Consider the following 14207-nt stretch of genomic DNA (forward strand, 5'->3'; position numbering starts at 1 on the left):
CTCTCCTCTATCTTTCTCTTCTTTTTTTTTTTGAGACAGGGTTTGACTTGTACCTAAGGATGACCTTGGATTACAGGCGTGGACTGCCATTCTGAGTAAAACATCCTCTTTTGTTTTGTTTTTGTTTTTTTGAGATAGGGTTTTTCTGTGTAGCCTTGGCTCTCCTGGAACTCACTCTACAGACCAGGCTATCCTCTTCCTCCTGAGTACTGGGATCAAGGGTGTGTGCTGCACCCCCACACCACCACCCCCTTGCAAATTTTTTACTTTCTAGATTGAATGTGAGGCCTGTTTTCTACCAGAATTTAGCATTTATCTGTAGTCTAATGAAATGAATGAATTGGTGTTCCTATTTCTGTATTTCCAATCTTAAGTGAAGATTAAAACAAGAAGTTGGTGTTTTATTTATCTTGTTATCTGCTAATAGCCACATAAAGCTTATGTTATTGTGCTGAACATTTTTTTAATTTGTTTACTTTGTAGTGTGTGTATGAATGCTTTTCCTGCACATACGTATGTACACTATGTTTGTGCCTGGTGCTCACAGAGTCAGAAAAGGGCACCAAAGGTATGGGTGGTTTTGAGCCACCATATGGGTGCTGGGAATTGAACCTGGGTAAGAGCAAGGTGCGGTAAAACACTGAGCCATCGCTCCAGCCTCGGTGTTGTATCTCCATAAAGGATGAGGCCTGCTTGTCCTGCTAGCAAGTGTTAGGTCTTTGTCTCCTCTCTAGGCTCACCTGCCTCTGAAATCTTAATAGTTTCTATTGCCTCCCTCTTCAGTCAATGTGAGAGAAGACTCCAAACTAGCCAGCTAACCAGAGTGGCCTGTCAGGTGTCCACCCCATCTGTTTATGCCTAATTGAATCCTAGTGCTCCGCTGTGCTCTGAGATGCTTACAAAGAAGGTTCAGGTTCAGCCTTGCCTCTTTAAACTGTAGGCGGAGAAAGCTGCTCATCAGAAAAAAGAACATTCAAAAAATAAATGCCACAAAGCCCGAAGATGTCACATAAACCGGACTCTGGAATTTAACCGCAGACAACAGAAGAACATATGGTTAGAGACTCACATCTGGCATGCCAAACGGTTTCATATGGTGAAGAAGTGGGGTTACTGCCTTGGGGAGAGGCCCACGGCCAAAAGCCACCGAGCCTGCTATCGAGCCATGACAGACCTCTGCCTCCTGCAGGTACGTCATGCTACTGGACTTAGAACCTTCCCTGTGCCAAGTCTTAGGCTTGTTCATGGTGTAACAGTCTTTTCTGTAATGTTACACATCTTCCAGATGAAGACAAGGACCCTGATGGATGCTGGAGATGAAGGGAGAGACACATATGTCAAATTGTTAGTCAGATAGATGGGTGTAAGAGACAGGATGCCAGGAGGGACAGGATGCCAGGAGGGACAGGATGCCATTCTTTTTCAGTCAGTGCTAGACTAGAACACTTGATTTTACGCTTCACATGTGTTCATTCATCAGTAGTCCTTACAACAACAGCTTAAGGAAGTCAGTTCCTGTTTTATAGATGTGGAGACTAAGTTACCTCTGACCATACAATCTGAGCTTGGTGCTCAGGCCATCTGACTTTTGACCATTTTTCTTTGTTGTGACCCAGTTGTATAAATTTGGGTGAGCTCCATCTGATAACTGAGAGGGAGCCATTGTTGTCAGGAAGGTTTCTATGTCAATAATGAAAGTGGTTGATAGGGACTTGTTCAAATCACCATGGTATTTTTCAGTTCCTGCTGCTTAGCAGACTGGACTTACTTCAAAGTGCTATGGAGAGGGTTGCTTTGGGAACTGGTCCTGGCTGGAGTGCACAGATGAGTGTGTCGGTGCCTTGGTGCCCTCTCCTGGGACATAAAGAACAGGAGGACTGATGGTTAACTTCAGGACTATAGCAGTCAGCACAGTTCTTGAGGATTCCTTCATACTCAGTCCAGTCTCTCCTCAGCTTCCTCTCAGTTTGCCCTGTGCATAGCTTTCTTTAACTGGCATGGGAGGGAGATGGACAGATTAGTTCTTTATGTCCAACTCAGCACTGCACTCGGAGGTGCTGCACTGGCTAGCCAAAGTGAGCAGAGGTTTTTTTTTAGCATAATTTTGTGGAATTCTTCTTGTCTTACTCCTTTACTGTGGCTTCTCACCTTCTGTAGCTCTGAGGGATAATGAGTAATCCTTTTTTAAAAGCAGCAGTTTTTATAGCCTGTTTTGAACTTGCCCGTGAGAGCAGGGTAAAGCACAATCTGCTTGCTAACGTGTAGGACACTGGATATGAAAGATTAAATGAAGGTGCATTTTGATTTTTGACTCAGATTGGCTTAAGGCTATCTGCTAATGTAATAGCAGTAGGCAGGCTTTAGATTTTGAGTTGTTGAAAGCTGGCTTCAGGTAATTGATTTTGCTCTTAGAACAGGTTTTCTGGTTGTCAGAGATGTTAGATCAGATCCCTTCTGGACTTGGAGTTAGAGGTAGTTGTGAACCACCCAAAGTGGGTGCTGAGAATTGAACTTGCGTCCTCTACAAGAATAGTTTGTGCTCTTAACCTCTGAGCCATCTCTCCTGTGTTCCTCCACAGGTTTTCTGATACAGCACTGGCTTCTAAGCATTTTTTTTTTTTTTAACCCCATAACAGATCCTAGAATATTTAAACATGTCTCTCCTTTGTTCAGGATTTATCATATTACTGCTGTTTGGAGTTGAAGGGCAAAGAGGAAGAACTACTGAAAGCGCTCTCTCAAGTGTGTAGCATAGACACAGGTAATTTCAACAGCTTGTGCTGTGTTAATCTTTGTGTATCTGTTCATTTGTAAATAAATGTCTGTTATAAGCACTACTAAGCATTTCAGATTTAATATGGAAATGTAAGATATTTTTATTCCCAGTGAGTACATTAATTAAAGAAAGGTTGAGTTGATATTTAAATCTTTAATAACATTCTTATGTAAAGTGAGTCATTATTCCCGGAGTAAACTTAGGCAGAAACACCTTGAAACTCACTAAATCATTGATTTAACAAAGATTTTTTTGAGGACTTACTCTGGCCAGAACCAAAGCTTCTCTCAGAGACTGACAGTTGCTAAAGCATGGCTCTCAGGAATAATACTGCTCTGTGTGAGCACCCACAGTCACGCTGTTGCATTTGTGTTTGTGCCAGGCCTGACTTTTGCTGCAGTTCACTGCTTGTCTGGGAAGCGGCAAGGGAGCCTCATGCTTTACCGGGCAAATAAGTATCCCAGGGAAATGCTTGGGCCGGTTACCTTCATCTGGAAGTCTAGGATGACCCCAGAGGATGCTTCTGAGGATAGGCAGCTGTGGATCTGGCTTCACCCAACTCTTAAACTGGTATGTCTTTCTGTTGCATTCCATCTCTTTAATCACAGTGTGTGGAGGGATTTAACCATACATGGGTGGGAGTCTGCTCTTTGCTTCCCCCACATGGACCTGCTTACTGCTGTATTCTTAATTACCATTGGAAGACAGAATTTTAGAAATTTCAGTGGTATAAAAGTTTGGCTGACGGTTTGATGTGGTAATTTTTTTAAATGAATCAATTAAAATGTTACTTTACATCCTTCCCTTACTTTCTTTTCCTTTCCTTTCCCTTCTTTCTTCCTTCCTTCCTTCCTTTCCCCTTCTCTCTTTCCCTCCCTCCTTCCCTCTCTTCCCTCTCCTCTCCTCTCCTCTCCTCTCCTCTCCTNTCTTTCCTTCCACAATGAGGTCTGGGAATGGAATCCAGATCATCAGTCTTGCCTGGCAATCACTTATCTGCTGTGCTATCTAATTACTCCAGCTCATTTTTTTTCTTTTTCTTTTCTTTTCTTTTCTTTTCTTTTCTTTTCTTTTCTTTTCTTTTCTTTTCTTTTCTTTTCTTTTCTTTTCTTTTCTTTTCTTTCTTCAGGGTCTGTGTAGCCCTGGCTATCCTGTTGCTATGTAGACCAATCTGGCCTCAAACTCAAGGTGATATGCATGTTTCTGTCTTCCAAAAACCCACGTCTTCATGCCTGACTGTTTTTTTTTTTATTTATTTAATTTTTTTATCTAAAACTATTGAGCAAAGAATGGATGTATTTATCTTGACAATGATGATTTGATAAATAGATACGCATTATGTAATGTTTATCACAGTGAACACACTCATCTCTGTCAGTGTAATTTGTAACACTGCATTTAACTTAAAAAAGCAGTTTTCAAGGATTTATTTTTTTCTATTTTATGTGTATGCTGGAACCCACAAGGGCCAGAAGAGGTGGTCTTAACCACTAAGACACATCTCTTGAGCCCTCTGTGTTAAATTTTGAAGGTTAAAGTAAATGTTTACATACTTCCTTAGGCTGTCCTAGAAGAAATAAAAACAACATGCCGCTGTTCAGAACCCGTCAAGTCAAATATCTGCATGCCTGACCCACTCCTGACACCAGCCCCGGAAGACATTCAAGCAGGACTAGCTGATGACAAAATCAGCAAGAAAAGAAAAAGGAGAGATGATGGGGAGAGTGTTAGCCGAGCTAAGAAGACCATTGGTGACGGGACAGGAGATGCCTGCCAGCCTCGGTCATGGCGCTCTCCCACTACAGGGATTGTAGTCAGGTAGGAGGAGTTCCAGTGGGAGACTGTCATTGTGACAGCACTACGATCATCACCCCCCACCCCTTTCCTTTTTGGTTTTGTTTTTGTTTTTGTTTTGTTTTGTTTTGTTTTCAATAGAGGGTTTCCCTGACTGTCTTTAGAACTCACTGTGTACACCAGGCTGGCCTCAAACTCAGATTGCCTGCCTCTGCCTCCCAAGTGCTGGAATTCAAGGTGTGTGCCACCCTGCCTGGCTATGCCTTGTGCTGTGTGCCACCATGTTTGCTATGTCCCATTTTTATCACAGACATCACGTGTGATAGACATTTCCATTTTGTGGTCTTCTCTCAGTGACTTGACAATGGAGATGAACAGGTTCCGGCTGATAGGCCCTCTTTCGCACTGTATCCTGACCTCAGCACTGAGGGCTGCTCCTGTACACACAGTGAGTAAACACGGCAGATCTGTGAGGCTTCACATACAATCTCGTATCCTGTTGGGTTGCTATATAATCTGTTATTCCCAGCTCATTTTTGCTAATATATTTTTTTAATCTTTCACTTCTAGAAGATGGAATTTCAGTGGGTGTGATAGTCAATTGAATATTTAATTCATATCCTCCTCTTACTTTCATGAATCTGTAGAAGGTAATCCCTGCTCCGTAGATGGACAATGGGATGTCTCTAAAATCTCTTGACATTTTATGTCAGTTTTTATTCCCCTTTCCTTTAGTTTTTTGTTTTCTTTTAGTTTGGCTTATCTGACTGATTTTCTGGAAAGTTATGAGCAACATGTCTCCCGGCACTTCAGATCAAAAGCAGGGCTGACACCCTTTGTGCTCTCAGGATTTGTAGATTTGTAGCCACCAGTCCTACTTGTGACTGAGTGCCTGAGGAGCTGATTTGTATTTATTTAATTTTAACTAACTAAGGATTAAAGTCAGGGAGCTCTTTGTGGCCTGTGTTACCTCACACCTGCAGTTCTCACCTCACCTTTGACTTTTGGCCATGTTGGCCTTCAGGTTCTAGAATGTGTTACTTCTCATCTCTGTCAGGACTCACACCTGTTTTCTTTGTATCTGTTGAGCACTCTGTCGTGCTACTCTTGGTTGGGCTAAACATCCCTCAGTTTTCACGGCTCAGCCTGTGTCTTACACTCTGTATCCCCTCTGGGTAACTCGCTTGCCTGTTGTTTCTGTAGAACCTGCACGGTCCCTCTACATTAACGTCTGTATCTCTCATTGATGTCTGTGGCTGCTGATGACAGGCAGTGCTGGCCCTGCCCTCTGCCCTGTCCCCAGTGCTTAGCACAGTGCCTAGCACATGGAGAAGGTCTTGTATGTGCTCACAAAGGATGGAGTGAAGATTTGAGTTCAGAAGGCTTTGTTCTAGGGTCTGTACTCCAAACCACTTAGCTCTGCTAGGGGAGTGGACGAGTTACCACTTTAGGGTCTGGAGGAGGCTTTCAGCATGAATATTGGCCTTCACTGTCATATTTGTCACACTTCTATACTTGAAATGCTTTGCCAACTTTGCTAAATCCCACTTTGCCAAGAAAGATGTAAGTAGAAGTGTTTACCCAACTCGTCCGGTGTTGCTGAGAATAGTGAAGTGGTTTACTCGAGGTTTTCATTGGTTTGGTAAAAAAGGAACAGTTTACTGCTTAAATCAGAGAGGATGAAGGCAGTGAGATGGAAAAGGGTCTCTTAGGGAAAGAGAGTGACAGTGCTTACTTAAGCTGTGTCTTTGAAAAGCATGGCTGTATTCCGAGTATGTGAAATTGCTAATTAGAATGTTTAGTCTGGTAGCAATTACTGTCTTAGATATGCTGGCATCTTCCTGCCACTCCTTGTGAAACAGTTGTTCTCACATACAGAAACAAAGCCAGTGTAGCCTTGTTACAGCCGTGTTACAGCTGCAGCAGGTACTAGGCCAGGTCCTTGTTTTCCAGGGGGAAGAGGATGCAGAGGAGACACCACATCACTGGTGGACTGACACTTGCAGGAGCTCTGATGGTCTTTCTCTTCACCAAAGACAAGAAGCAGTGTTTCAGTTGTTGGGAGGTACCAGGAGGGAGGATCTGGGTGCTGGGGAGAAGGGAAGGGAGGAGTGGGAAGTGGTCAGGAGAGCAGTTTCCTGAGAAGTAGCCTTGCTTTTATCCTGCTGTTATTTGTTGTGATATAACAAGAGAATCAAGAAGCCCAGAGCTAAAGATTAAAGCATTGAGTTCGTGCTTGTTTATGAAATAACAAGCTTGTTCCTACTCTAAATAACTGGTGTTCTGCAGTAAGAAAGAGTAAGCGAGCAATAACTGCTGACCTAATGTCCTTGCACACTGCCCCCCAGATGCACGCAGCTGTTAGATAAATGTGTGCAGTTGTTAGGGAATAATGTTATGGTCTTTTCATTTTATTTTGCAAGAAACTTTATTTTTAAAGTGTTAATTTTATTTCTGAAGGTATTAATGGGCAAAAGGTGATATGTATTTTAAAACAATTATCCCAAGGAAAAACGTTTCATTGGAAAAATCTGAAAGATTTCAAAATACAAACAAGATTGTGTTAATACAACATTTTTATTACCTTTATTATTTTCTGTTTGTGTATGTGTACATGTATACATGTATACTTAAGGAAGTCAGTTCTCTTCTTTACTCATAGGGACAGAACTCAGGTTGTCAGACCTGAGTGCCACTCAGGTGGCAAGTGTCATTGCTCACTGAGCCACATGGCAGGCCCTGGGTGTTGCCTTTCTGTAAACTTGCTTTTATGCATTCACTCTCTCTGTTTTGTTGAAGGGATATCGTCACCAGCAGAAATTCCAGCAGGTACTATTCTGGGATTGACAGTTAGGGATCCGAGAGTAAATTTGCCCCCACAGCGATCCAGAGCTTTGCCTGATCCAGAAAGATACCAAGGTAAGGTGCTTGCTATGCCCCTTGTCGAGCTGTCAGATGCACAAGGAATTCATTCAGTCCCTGCCACTTATGGAGTAGCTCTATCTGGGGCATGTTAGGGGACACAGCCTGAAGCATCTTTTACATGGGAGGTGTAAACCACAGAGCCAACTTCTTAAGCTTGTTATTTATTTTTTTCCTGAGTTCTCTGTTTTCAGTATCTAGTAAAGTGTGTCTTTCTTTATTCTCCCAAATGACTGGAGTTTCAGAATTTACCTGTGAGGAAGGGATGTGCACCGGCAGCTGGTCTTGTGCTCATTGGAAGCCTCTGTCTGACCATACAGATGATCCAGGTTCGAATCCTGGCAAGGCCATCCCAGGTGCTGAAGTATCAGAGCACATGGTTTTGACAGAATATTGGTACCTGAGAGCTCGTTGGCTGGGAGTGTGGGAAGGTGGGTTTGGGCTGGCCAGGACTTGAGGGGTTTGCTGCAGTTGTGATGATGCTGTGTTGCATGTACTGTCATCTAAACACCACTAGTTAGGAGAGGAGTTTAACTAGCTTGTGAGCTTTGGGAGGAAAGCATGTAAGTATGTGTCATAACAACTTAACAATTGTGTTTTTAACCTCTAGATGTAGTTACCCAGCTTATTAGGGACCAATAAACAGCCCTGTGAGAGCGCCACATAAGAGGTGGCTGAGAGGATTGAAGACACATAGGAAATTAGTTGTTGTGGAGGCCAAGTCGTCGTTGTCACCTTCTACAGTGGGTATGGGCTGGCATGACCAGAAGTCCGAGCAGTCATACCTTAAAGCCATGGGCAAACTCTATGTCTCGCTGGCTCCCTCATACACGGTCTTGAGTACGTGAGTGCAGGCAAGAGTCAATACGCCTGGCAAGGAGGACACTTTTCACATGCATTAGTTGAATTAGTATTATGTCAGTACTTTTAATATCTCACCTAGGAAGATAAATCAGGATGAAGGATAGAAGTGTACTGTGGTGACTAGGTCATTTAAAATGCCAGTCCTTAGAAGAGTCTCAAACAGTGATAGTAAAATTAATTCAAATATACTGATCCTTAAAGAGGAGTTTGCCTGCTTTGTGTAACAAGCTCCTTATTTTCTTGTATAAACTGCATTTCAGGCAGGAAAAAGTTCCTAGGAACCTGACCGCTGTGTTCTCATGCTTTGAACCTTTACCTCTTAAGTAAGAGTTAGTTATTAACATGTTTTTAAAAACACTTTTCACTTTCATTAACAGAATAGTTTACTATGTAAATAGCTTCGAGGTGAGATTTCAAAATACAGATCCAAGGCTGGAGGTGTAGCTTGGTGATAGAGCTCTTGCCTAACACCACACGGCCCAGGTTCAAGTGTCAACCCTGGGGAGGTTGAAAGAAAACCTCACACCCTATTAATGCCGTGTGGTCTGCTTTGTCTGCTGCTTAGCAGCTGCTGCTGCACTTTCAGCTCGGAGCTGCCTGTCCCTAACAGTAGGCTGCAGCTTTCTTCCTGCTGACCCCTGTGTTTTCACTGTGTCTGGAGTTCAGCCTTGTCTAGGTGTCACATGGTTGATCATACTGTGGGTAGTCTTTTCAGACTGGCTCTTTCCCTTAGTGAAATGCATCTATGAGTCTCCTGTCTTCTTTTAGTCCTGTTAGTCCATCATTTAGAATATTTAAAGATGAGCTGGTGCTTTCCTGTGCCTTTGTTTTGAGAATTCTCTCTGGTTTGCAGCTCAGATCTGCCTCTCAGATTTGTGTGAGCTCCATAGGGCAACATTCTGGATCAGTCAAGGCTGTCGGGGATGGGACTGGGCCTTCGTGGGCAGTGTGGCCGTCACTGGCACTCAGCACTACACCTATGACCTCTCTGGTTAGTCTCCACGAGCTTAGACCTCGTCCACGAGGTTAGACCTCGTCCACGAAATAGGACAGTTTGCAGATACCAGTGCTGCTTCTCTGTAGCTTTCTTCTCGGGTCTGTTCAGTTACATTTTCTCTGGCTTTGATCTCCCCTGAGATCTGTCACACCTTGCCCTAGTTACTTCCCAGCCAGCAGCTCTATACAGGTATGCACCTTTTTTTTTTTTAAGATTTATTTATTGTGTATAAGTACGTTGTAGCTGTCTTCAGACACACCAGAAGAGGGAATCAGATCCCATTACAAATGGTTGTGAACCACCATGTGCTTGCTGGGAATTGAACTCATGACCTCTTAACCACTGAGCCATCTCTCTAGCTCAGGTATTCACTTTTGAGTGAATTTCTTTTTTTTTGTTGGTTTTTTGTTTTGTTTTGTTTTGTTTTTTTTCCAGACATGGTTTCTCTGTGTAGCTCTGACTGTCCTGGAACTCACTTTGTAGACCAGGCTGGCCTCGAACTCAGAAATCCGCCTGCCTCTGCCTCCCGAGTGCTGGGATTAAAGGCATGCGCCACATGCCTGGCGTTGAGTGAATTTCTGTGTTGGTATTTTGGGACAATAGCCCCCCATCTCCTCATTTTTTTTTTAATTTATTTTTTTAAATTCTTCAGTCTAACAAAATTAGATTTGAAAGACTTTTTTTCTGTCATGAAAACTGTTTCTCAAGAAACAGTATAGTTGGAAAACATTGCTCGCCTTAAAGGAATGGAGAAACATGTTTTACACACAGCAGTGAACAGCTTAGTAAATGGTAGTTATAAGAGACCTGAGAGAAAGGGTAACAGAAGGTGCCATCTAGAGTTTGGTGATCTTAAATGAGATGGGCAGCTTATTAGTATTATAGTTGTGTCTTTGTTATGTCATGGTTTAGGAAGCCAATTTTAAGAATAATTTTTTTGTCAGGGAAAGTCTTCTAGTTCAGTCAATGCCTGTTTACTGCATGAAGCCCTTTGCTGTCTTCAGTCTTCCGCATTAGTGCTGGGTGGAGTGACTGTGTGGTTTGAAGGCTGTTTCTTTTCCCTCTTAGCTAATGAGCAAGTGAAGCAGCTGCTTCTGGAGGGTGTGCCTGTGGCATGTGCACACAGCTTCATCTGGGACCAGGATATCTGTAGGAGTGTCACCGAGAATAAACTCTTGGATCAGGTAACTAATGTGCCAGGCTATGGGAGTCACTGGAGTAGAGACACTACACGGTGATTTTATGTCCCGTGTACTTATAGATTCTTTGTTGTGATACATTGTTTTTGTTTTTTTAAAGAATGCTTTCTAGTAAAAGACCTGAAGTGTATAATCTCGTGGTTTGAATATATTTGTCTTTGATCTTATTTCCTTTAAATATTCTGTCTGTAAATTCACAATGATTGGGCCCCCACCAGAGACAGGCATTGAGTCAGATACTGACAGATGACTGGGGTGTTAGGAAGCGTAAGGAATGTCTACGGACACTGAGGCTGGCTTCCTGTGTGGAAAAGCTGATGTTTGAATTACTTTTCTATAGGAGCTAGACTTCTTGGAGGCAAGGTCAAGGCTGGAGTGGAGAAAGGCGTCAGGAAGTAAAAGTGGCATTTACAGTGGTCCAGGCCTGACCTGTTCATAATCCCCAGATGGGACAAGAGCTGAGAGTTAGTAGTGGGACAAGGGAGCGTTCTGAAGGGACACAGGCTAGAGTGTAGAGGGCCTTGAGATATCAAGTTGTGGGCCAGCTGTGTGGTCCACTGAGGGTTTCAAGATCGGTTATAGCATGACTGGATTTCACTCCAGCAGTATGTGGAGTGAAGGTTAGACTGGGATTCTGCTTGGGAGAGAGCTGGAGAAAGACCTACGGGTCAGATAGCCTTAAAAGAAACATGTATATAAAATAGCTGAGTGTAAAGAAAGAAAGAAGTACACCAATAGGACATGGTGGGGGTTGGAATTGTGCAGCAGCTGGAGTAAAGGGGCTGGGATTCAGAATATACTTCCAGAGGATAAAATTGTTGAGACATGGTGCTGTTGGAAGATGAGAAAGGGTATCTGTAGACTAGCTCCTAATATGATGGTGTCTGCTAGCAGTTGGGGTCATGTTGACTTGTTCACTGCTGTATTCCCAGGTTCTAGAAAAACACTTAGCATGTTAGAGGTGCTCAGTAAATATGCAAAAGGATGAACGATGAGCCCTGGGATTTGTGGGATTATTCAGTTAGGGGAGAATTTGGAAGAGGACTGTGGGAAAGGTGAGCCATTTGACATGTGCCTCTCAAGAGTGGATATCTTCAGAGACAGGCTTTAAGTTCCAGGTGGGAAGCTTGGGGCTAAAGGGGAGATATATTAGAATAGACAATACATATACAGGAAGTTATAGAAGCTTAGCAAACGTGAAAAAGTCAAAGTTTGAGGAGCATAGTTGAGGTTACAGTTACATCACAACATGGAGGAGTGCTCTGTTCTAGTCATTGAGACAGTAGCTGGCGTCTCTGAACTCAGCACAGCTGTTATTCCTTCCCTGAGCAGACTGAGGGAAGTGAGAGGGCACTGTGCACTCCTTGTTGTGTTAGTCCACGCCTTCCAATCACAATGCCTTCTGTTCTAATCACTCAGACCTGCTAAGATAGTTCCTCAAGAGCAGAGACCATTTCCCCGACCTGTCCACCTTTGAGAAGTTGTGGTTAATTTGTGTACTGCCTTACTTAATGATAACAGAAGATAATCAAAATGAAAGGGATCGAGTGTAAAAGTATAGACGGATTTAGATGAGATTAGCAGAATGAACACAACTTAGTTCACTTTGAATCTTCTGTATCCTCTAGCCCAGACAGCAAGTTCAGGTAATTTGGCCTTTTCCTACCAAAGCCTGTCCATAGAGGAAAATCTTTATAGAAAGTGTATTTACTCACACTGGCTTGTGCTTGCTATTTCAGAGCTTCGTCTTTTAGGTGAACATTTAAGTTTTAAGTTTGGTCCTGGGGAGGCCCAGTGCGATCTCCTAGAAGACTGTGGCTGTTTGTATCCACTTGTTTTCTTCCCTTAGGATTTAAACCGGATGAGAAGTGAGTTGCTGGTGCCCGGATCGCAACTTGATTTAGGGGCTCGTGAATCTAAGATACCCATACTTCTGATTCAGCAGCCAGGAAAAGTGACTGGCGAAGACCGACTGGGCTGGGGCAGTGGCTGGGATGTCCTCATTCCCAAGGGCTGGGGCATGGCTTTTTGGATTCCATTTGTAAGTCTCCTTTTGATTTCAGCTTATAATTGCAATATTTAAAACACAATCTTAATTGATAATAGATGCTAAATATTCTGGGGATTATGCACAGTTTAGGAACTTAACAGTGTACTTCTGTCCTTAGTGGTGAAATAGTGAATATAAAAATATAGAATACTTTATAACATGTGGTTCCTGGAGCCAGGTTCCCGTGGATAACCTGTGGGCCAGCAGGATGGCTCACAGGTTAGGGTGCATGCCACCAAGTCTGACATCCTGAGTTTGATTGTCAGTACCATATGGTGGAAGGAAAGAATGAGGTCTCTCAAGTTTTCCTCCACACTTGTGCCATCACACATGCACCATGTGCATGCACATGTACACAGAGTAAATAAAGTTGAAAAATAAAAAAAGACAGTAGTGTAGCCCTCTTCCTCCAAAGACAGTCTTTCTATGTAGCACATGCTGGCCTGGGCTTTGTTAGCTGACTGCTCAGGCTCCCAGGCAGGGCTTGTAGGTTTAAACACACTGCCTGCCTCATATTGTACATTTTTTCCCCACACATTTTATTTTTTGTTTTCTTACAGTGATTAGAATATTAACTGTACAGGTACTCTGTGATATTTCCATACATGCTTGCTTTGTGTTGATCGTCCATCTGTCTACCTGTGTCCCACAGTCTCTTCCACAAGCACCTCCCCACACCTTATAGGGATAAGAAACAATAGTTGAAGGTTTTGAAAATGGAATGTATTTTAAAAAAATATTCATCTATTTTATGAGTACACTATAGCTGTCTTCAGACACACCAGAAGAGGGTATCAGATCCCATTGCAGATGGTTGTAAGCCACCATGTTGCTGGGAATTGAACTCAGGATCTCTGGAAGAGCAGTCAGTGCTCTTTTTATATTTTTATTTTTTAGATATTTTCTTTATTTACATTTCAGATGTTATCCCCTTTCCTAAATCCCCTCTGAAAATCCCCTATACGCTCCCCGCTCCCCCTGCTCCCCAACCCACCCACTCCTATTCCTGGCCCTAGCATTCCCCTATACTGGGGCATAGAGCCTTCACAGGACTAAGGGCCTCTCCTCCCATTGATGACTGACTAGGCCGTCCTGTGCTACATATATATCTAGAGCTACAAGTTCCACCATGTGCTTTCTTTGATTGGTGGTTTAGTTCCAAGGAGCTATGGGGACACTGATTAGTTCATATTAATGTTCCTCCTATGGGGCTTCAGAACTCTTCAGCTCCCTGGGTATTTCTCTGTCTCCTTCATTGGGGACCTTGTGCTCTGTCCAGTGGATGACTGTAAGCATCCACTTCTGTATTTGCCAGGCACTGGTAGAGCCTCACAGAAGACAGCTATATCAGGCTCCTGTCAGCAGGATCTTGTTGGCATCTGCCTAGTGTCTGGGTTTTGTGGTTGTTTATGGGATAGATCCCCAGGTGGAACAGTGTCTGGATGATCGTTCGTTCCTTCAGGCTCTGCTCCAAACTTTGTCTCTGTAACGTCTTCCATGGGTATTTTGTTCCCCATTCTAAGAAGGAACGAAGTATCCAAACTTTGGTCTTCCTTCTTCTTCAGTTTCATGTGTTTTGCAAATTGTATCTTGGGTATTCTAAGTTTC

General features: G+C 43.1%; 1 protein-coding gene across 2 annotated transcripts in view; it reads left to right on the forward strand.

Moving 5' to 3' along the window:
* Positions 1 to 14207, forward strand: part of Pop1 (POP1 homolog, ribonuclease P/MRP subunit) — a 35355-nt gene that overhangs the window by 9373 nt on the left and 11775 nt on the right. The window contains exons 5-14 of one of the 2 annotated variants that reach the window (XM_029470143.1): positions 941 to 1189; positions 2674 to 2761; positions 3159 to 3346; positions 4335 to 4591; positions 4922 to 5015; positions 6521 to 6632; positions 7367 to 7486; positions 7729 to 7845; positions 10419 to 10534; positions 12399 to 12590. In XM_029470143.1, the coding sequence (XP_029326003.1) occupies positions 941 to 1189; positions 2674 to 2761; positions 3159 to 3346; positions 4335 to 4591; positions 4922 to 5015; positions 6521 to 6632; positions 7367 to 7486; positions 7729 to 7845; positions 10419 to 10534; positions 12399 to 12590 (1533 nt within the window). The remainder of the gene's footprint in view (positions 1 to 940; positions 1190 to 2673; positions 2762 to 3158; positions 3347 to 4334; positions 4592 to 4921; positions 5016 to 6520; positions 6633 to 7366; positions 7487 to 7728; positions 7846 to 10418; positions 10535 to 12398; positions 12591 to 14207) is intronic. The other variant, XM_021183600.2, reaches the window with a different exon arrangement.

This window comes from Mus caroli, chromosome 15 (assembly GCF_900094665.2).
Source record: "Mus caroli chromosome 15, CAROLI_EIJ_v1.1, whole genome shotgun sequence".
Classification (NCBI taxonomy): Eukaryota; Metazoa; Chordata; class Mammalia; order Rodentia; family Muridae; genus Mus; species Mus caroli.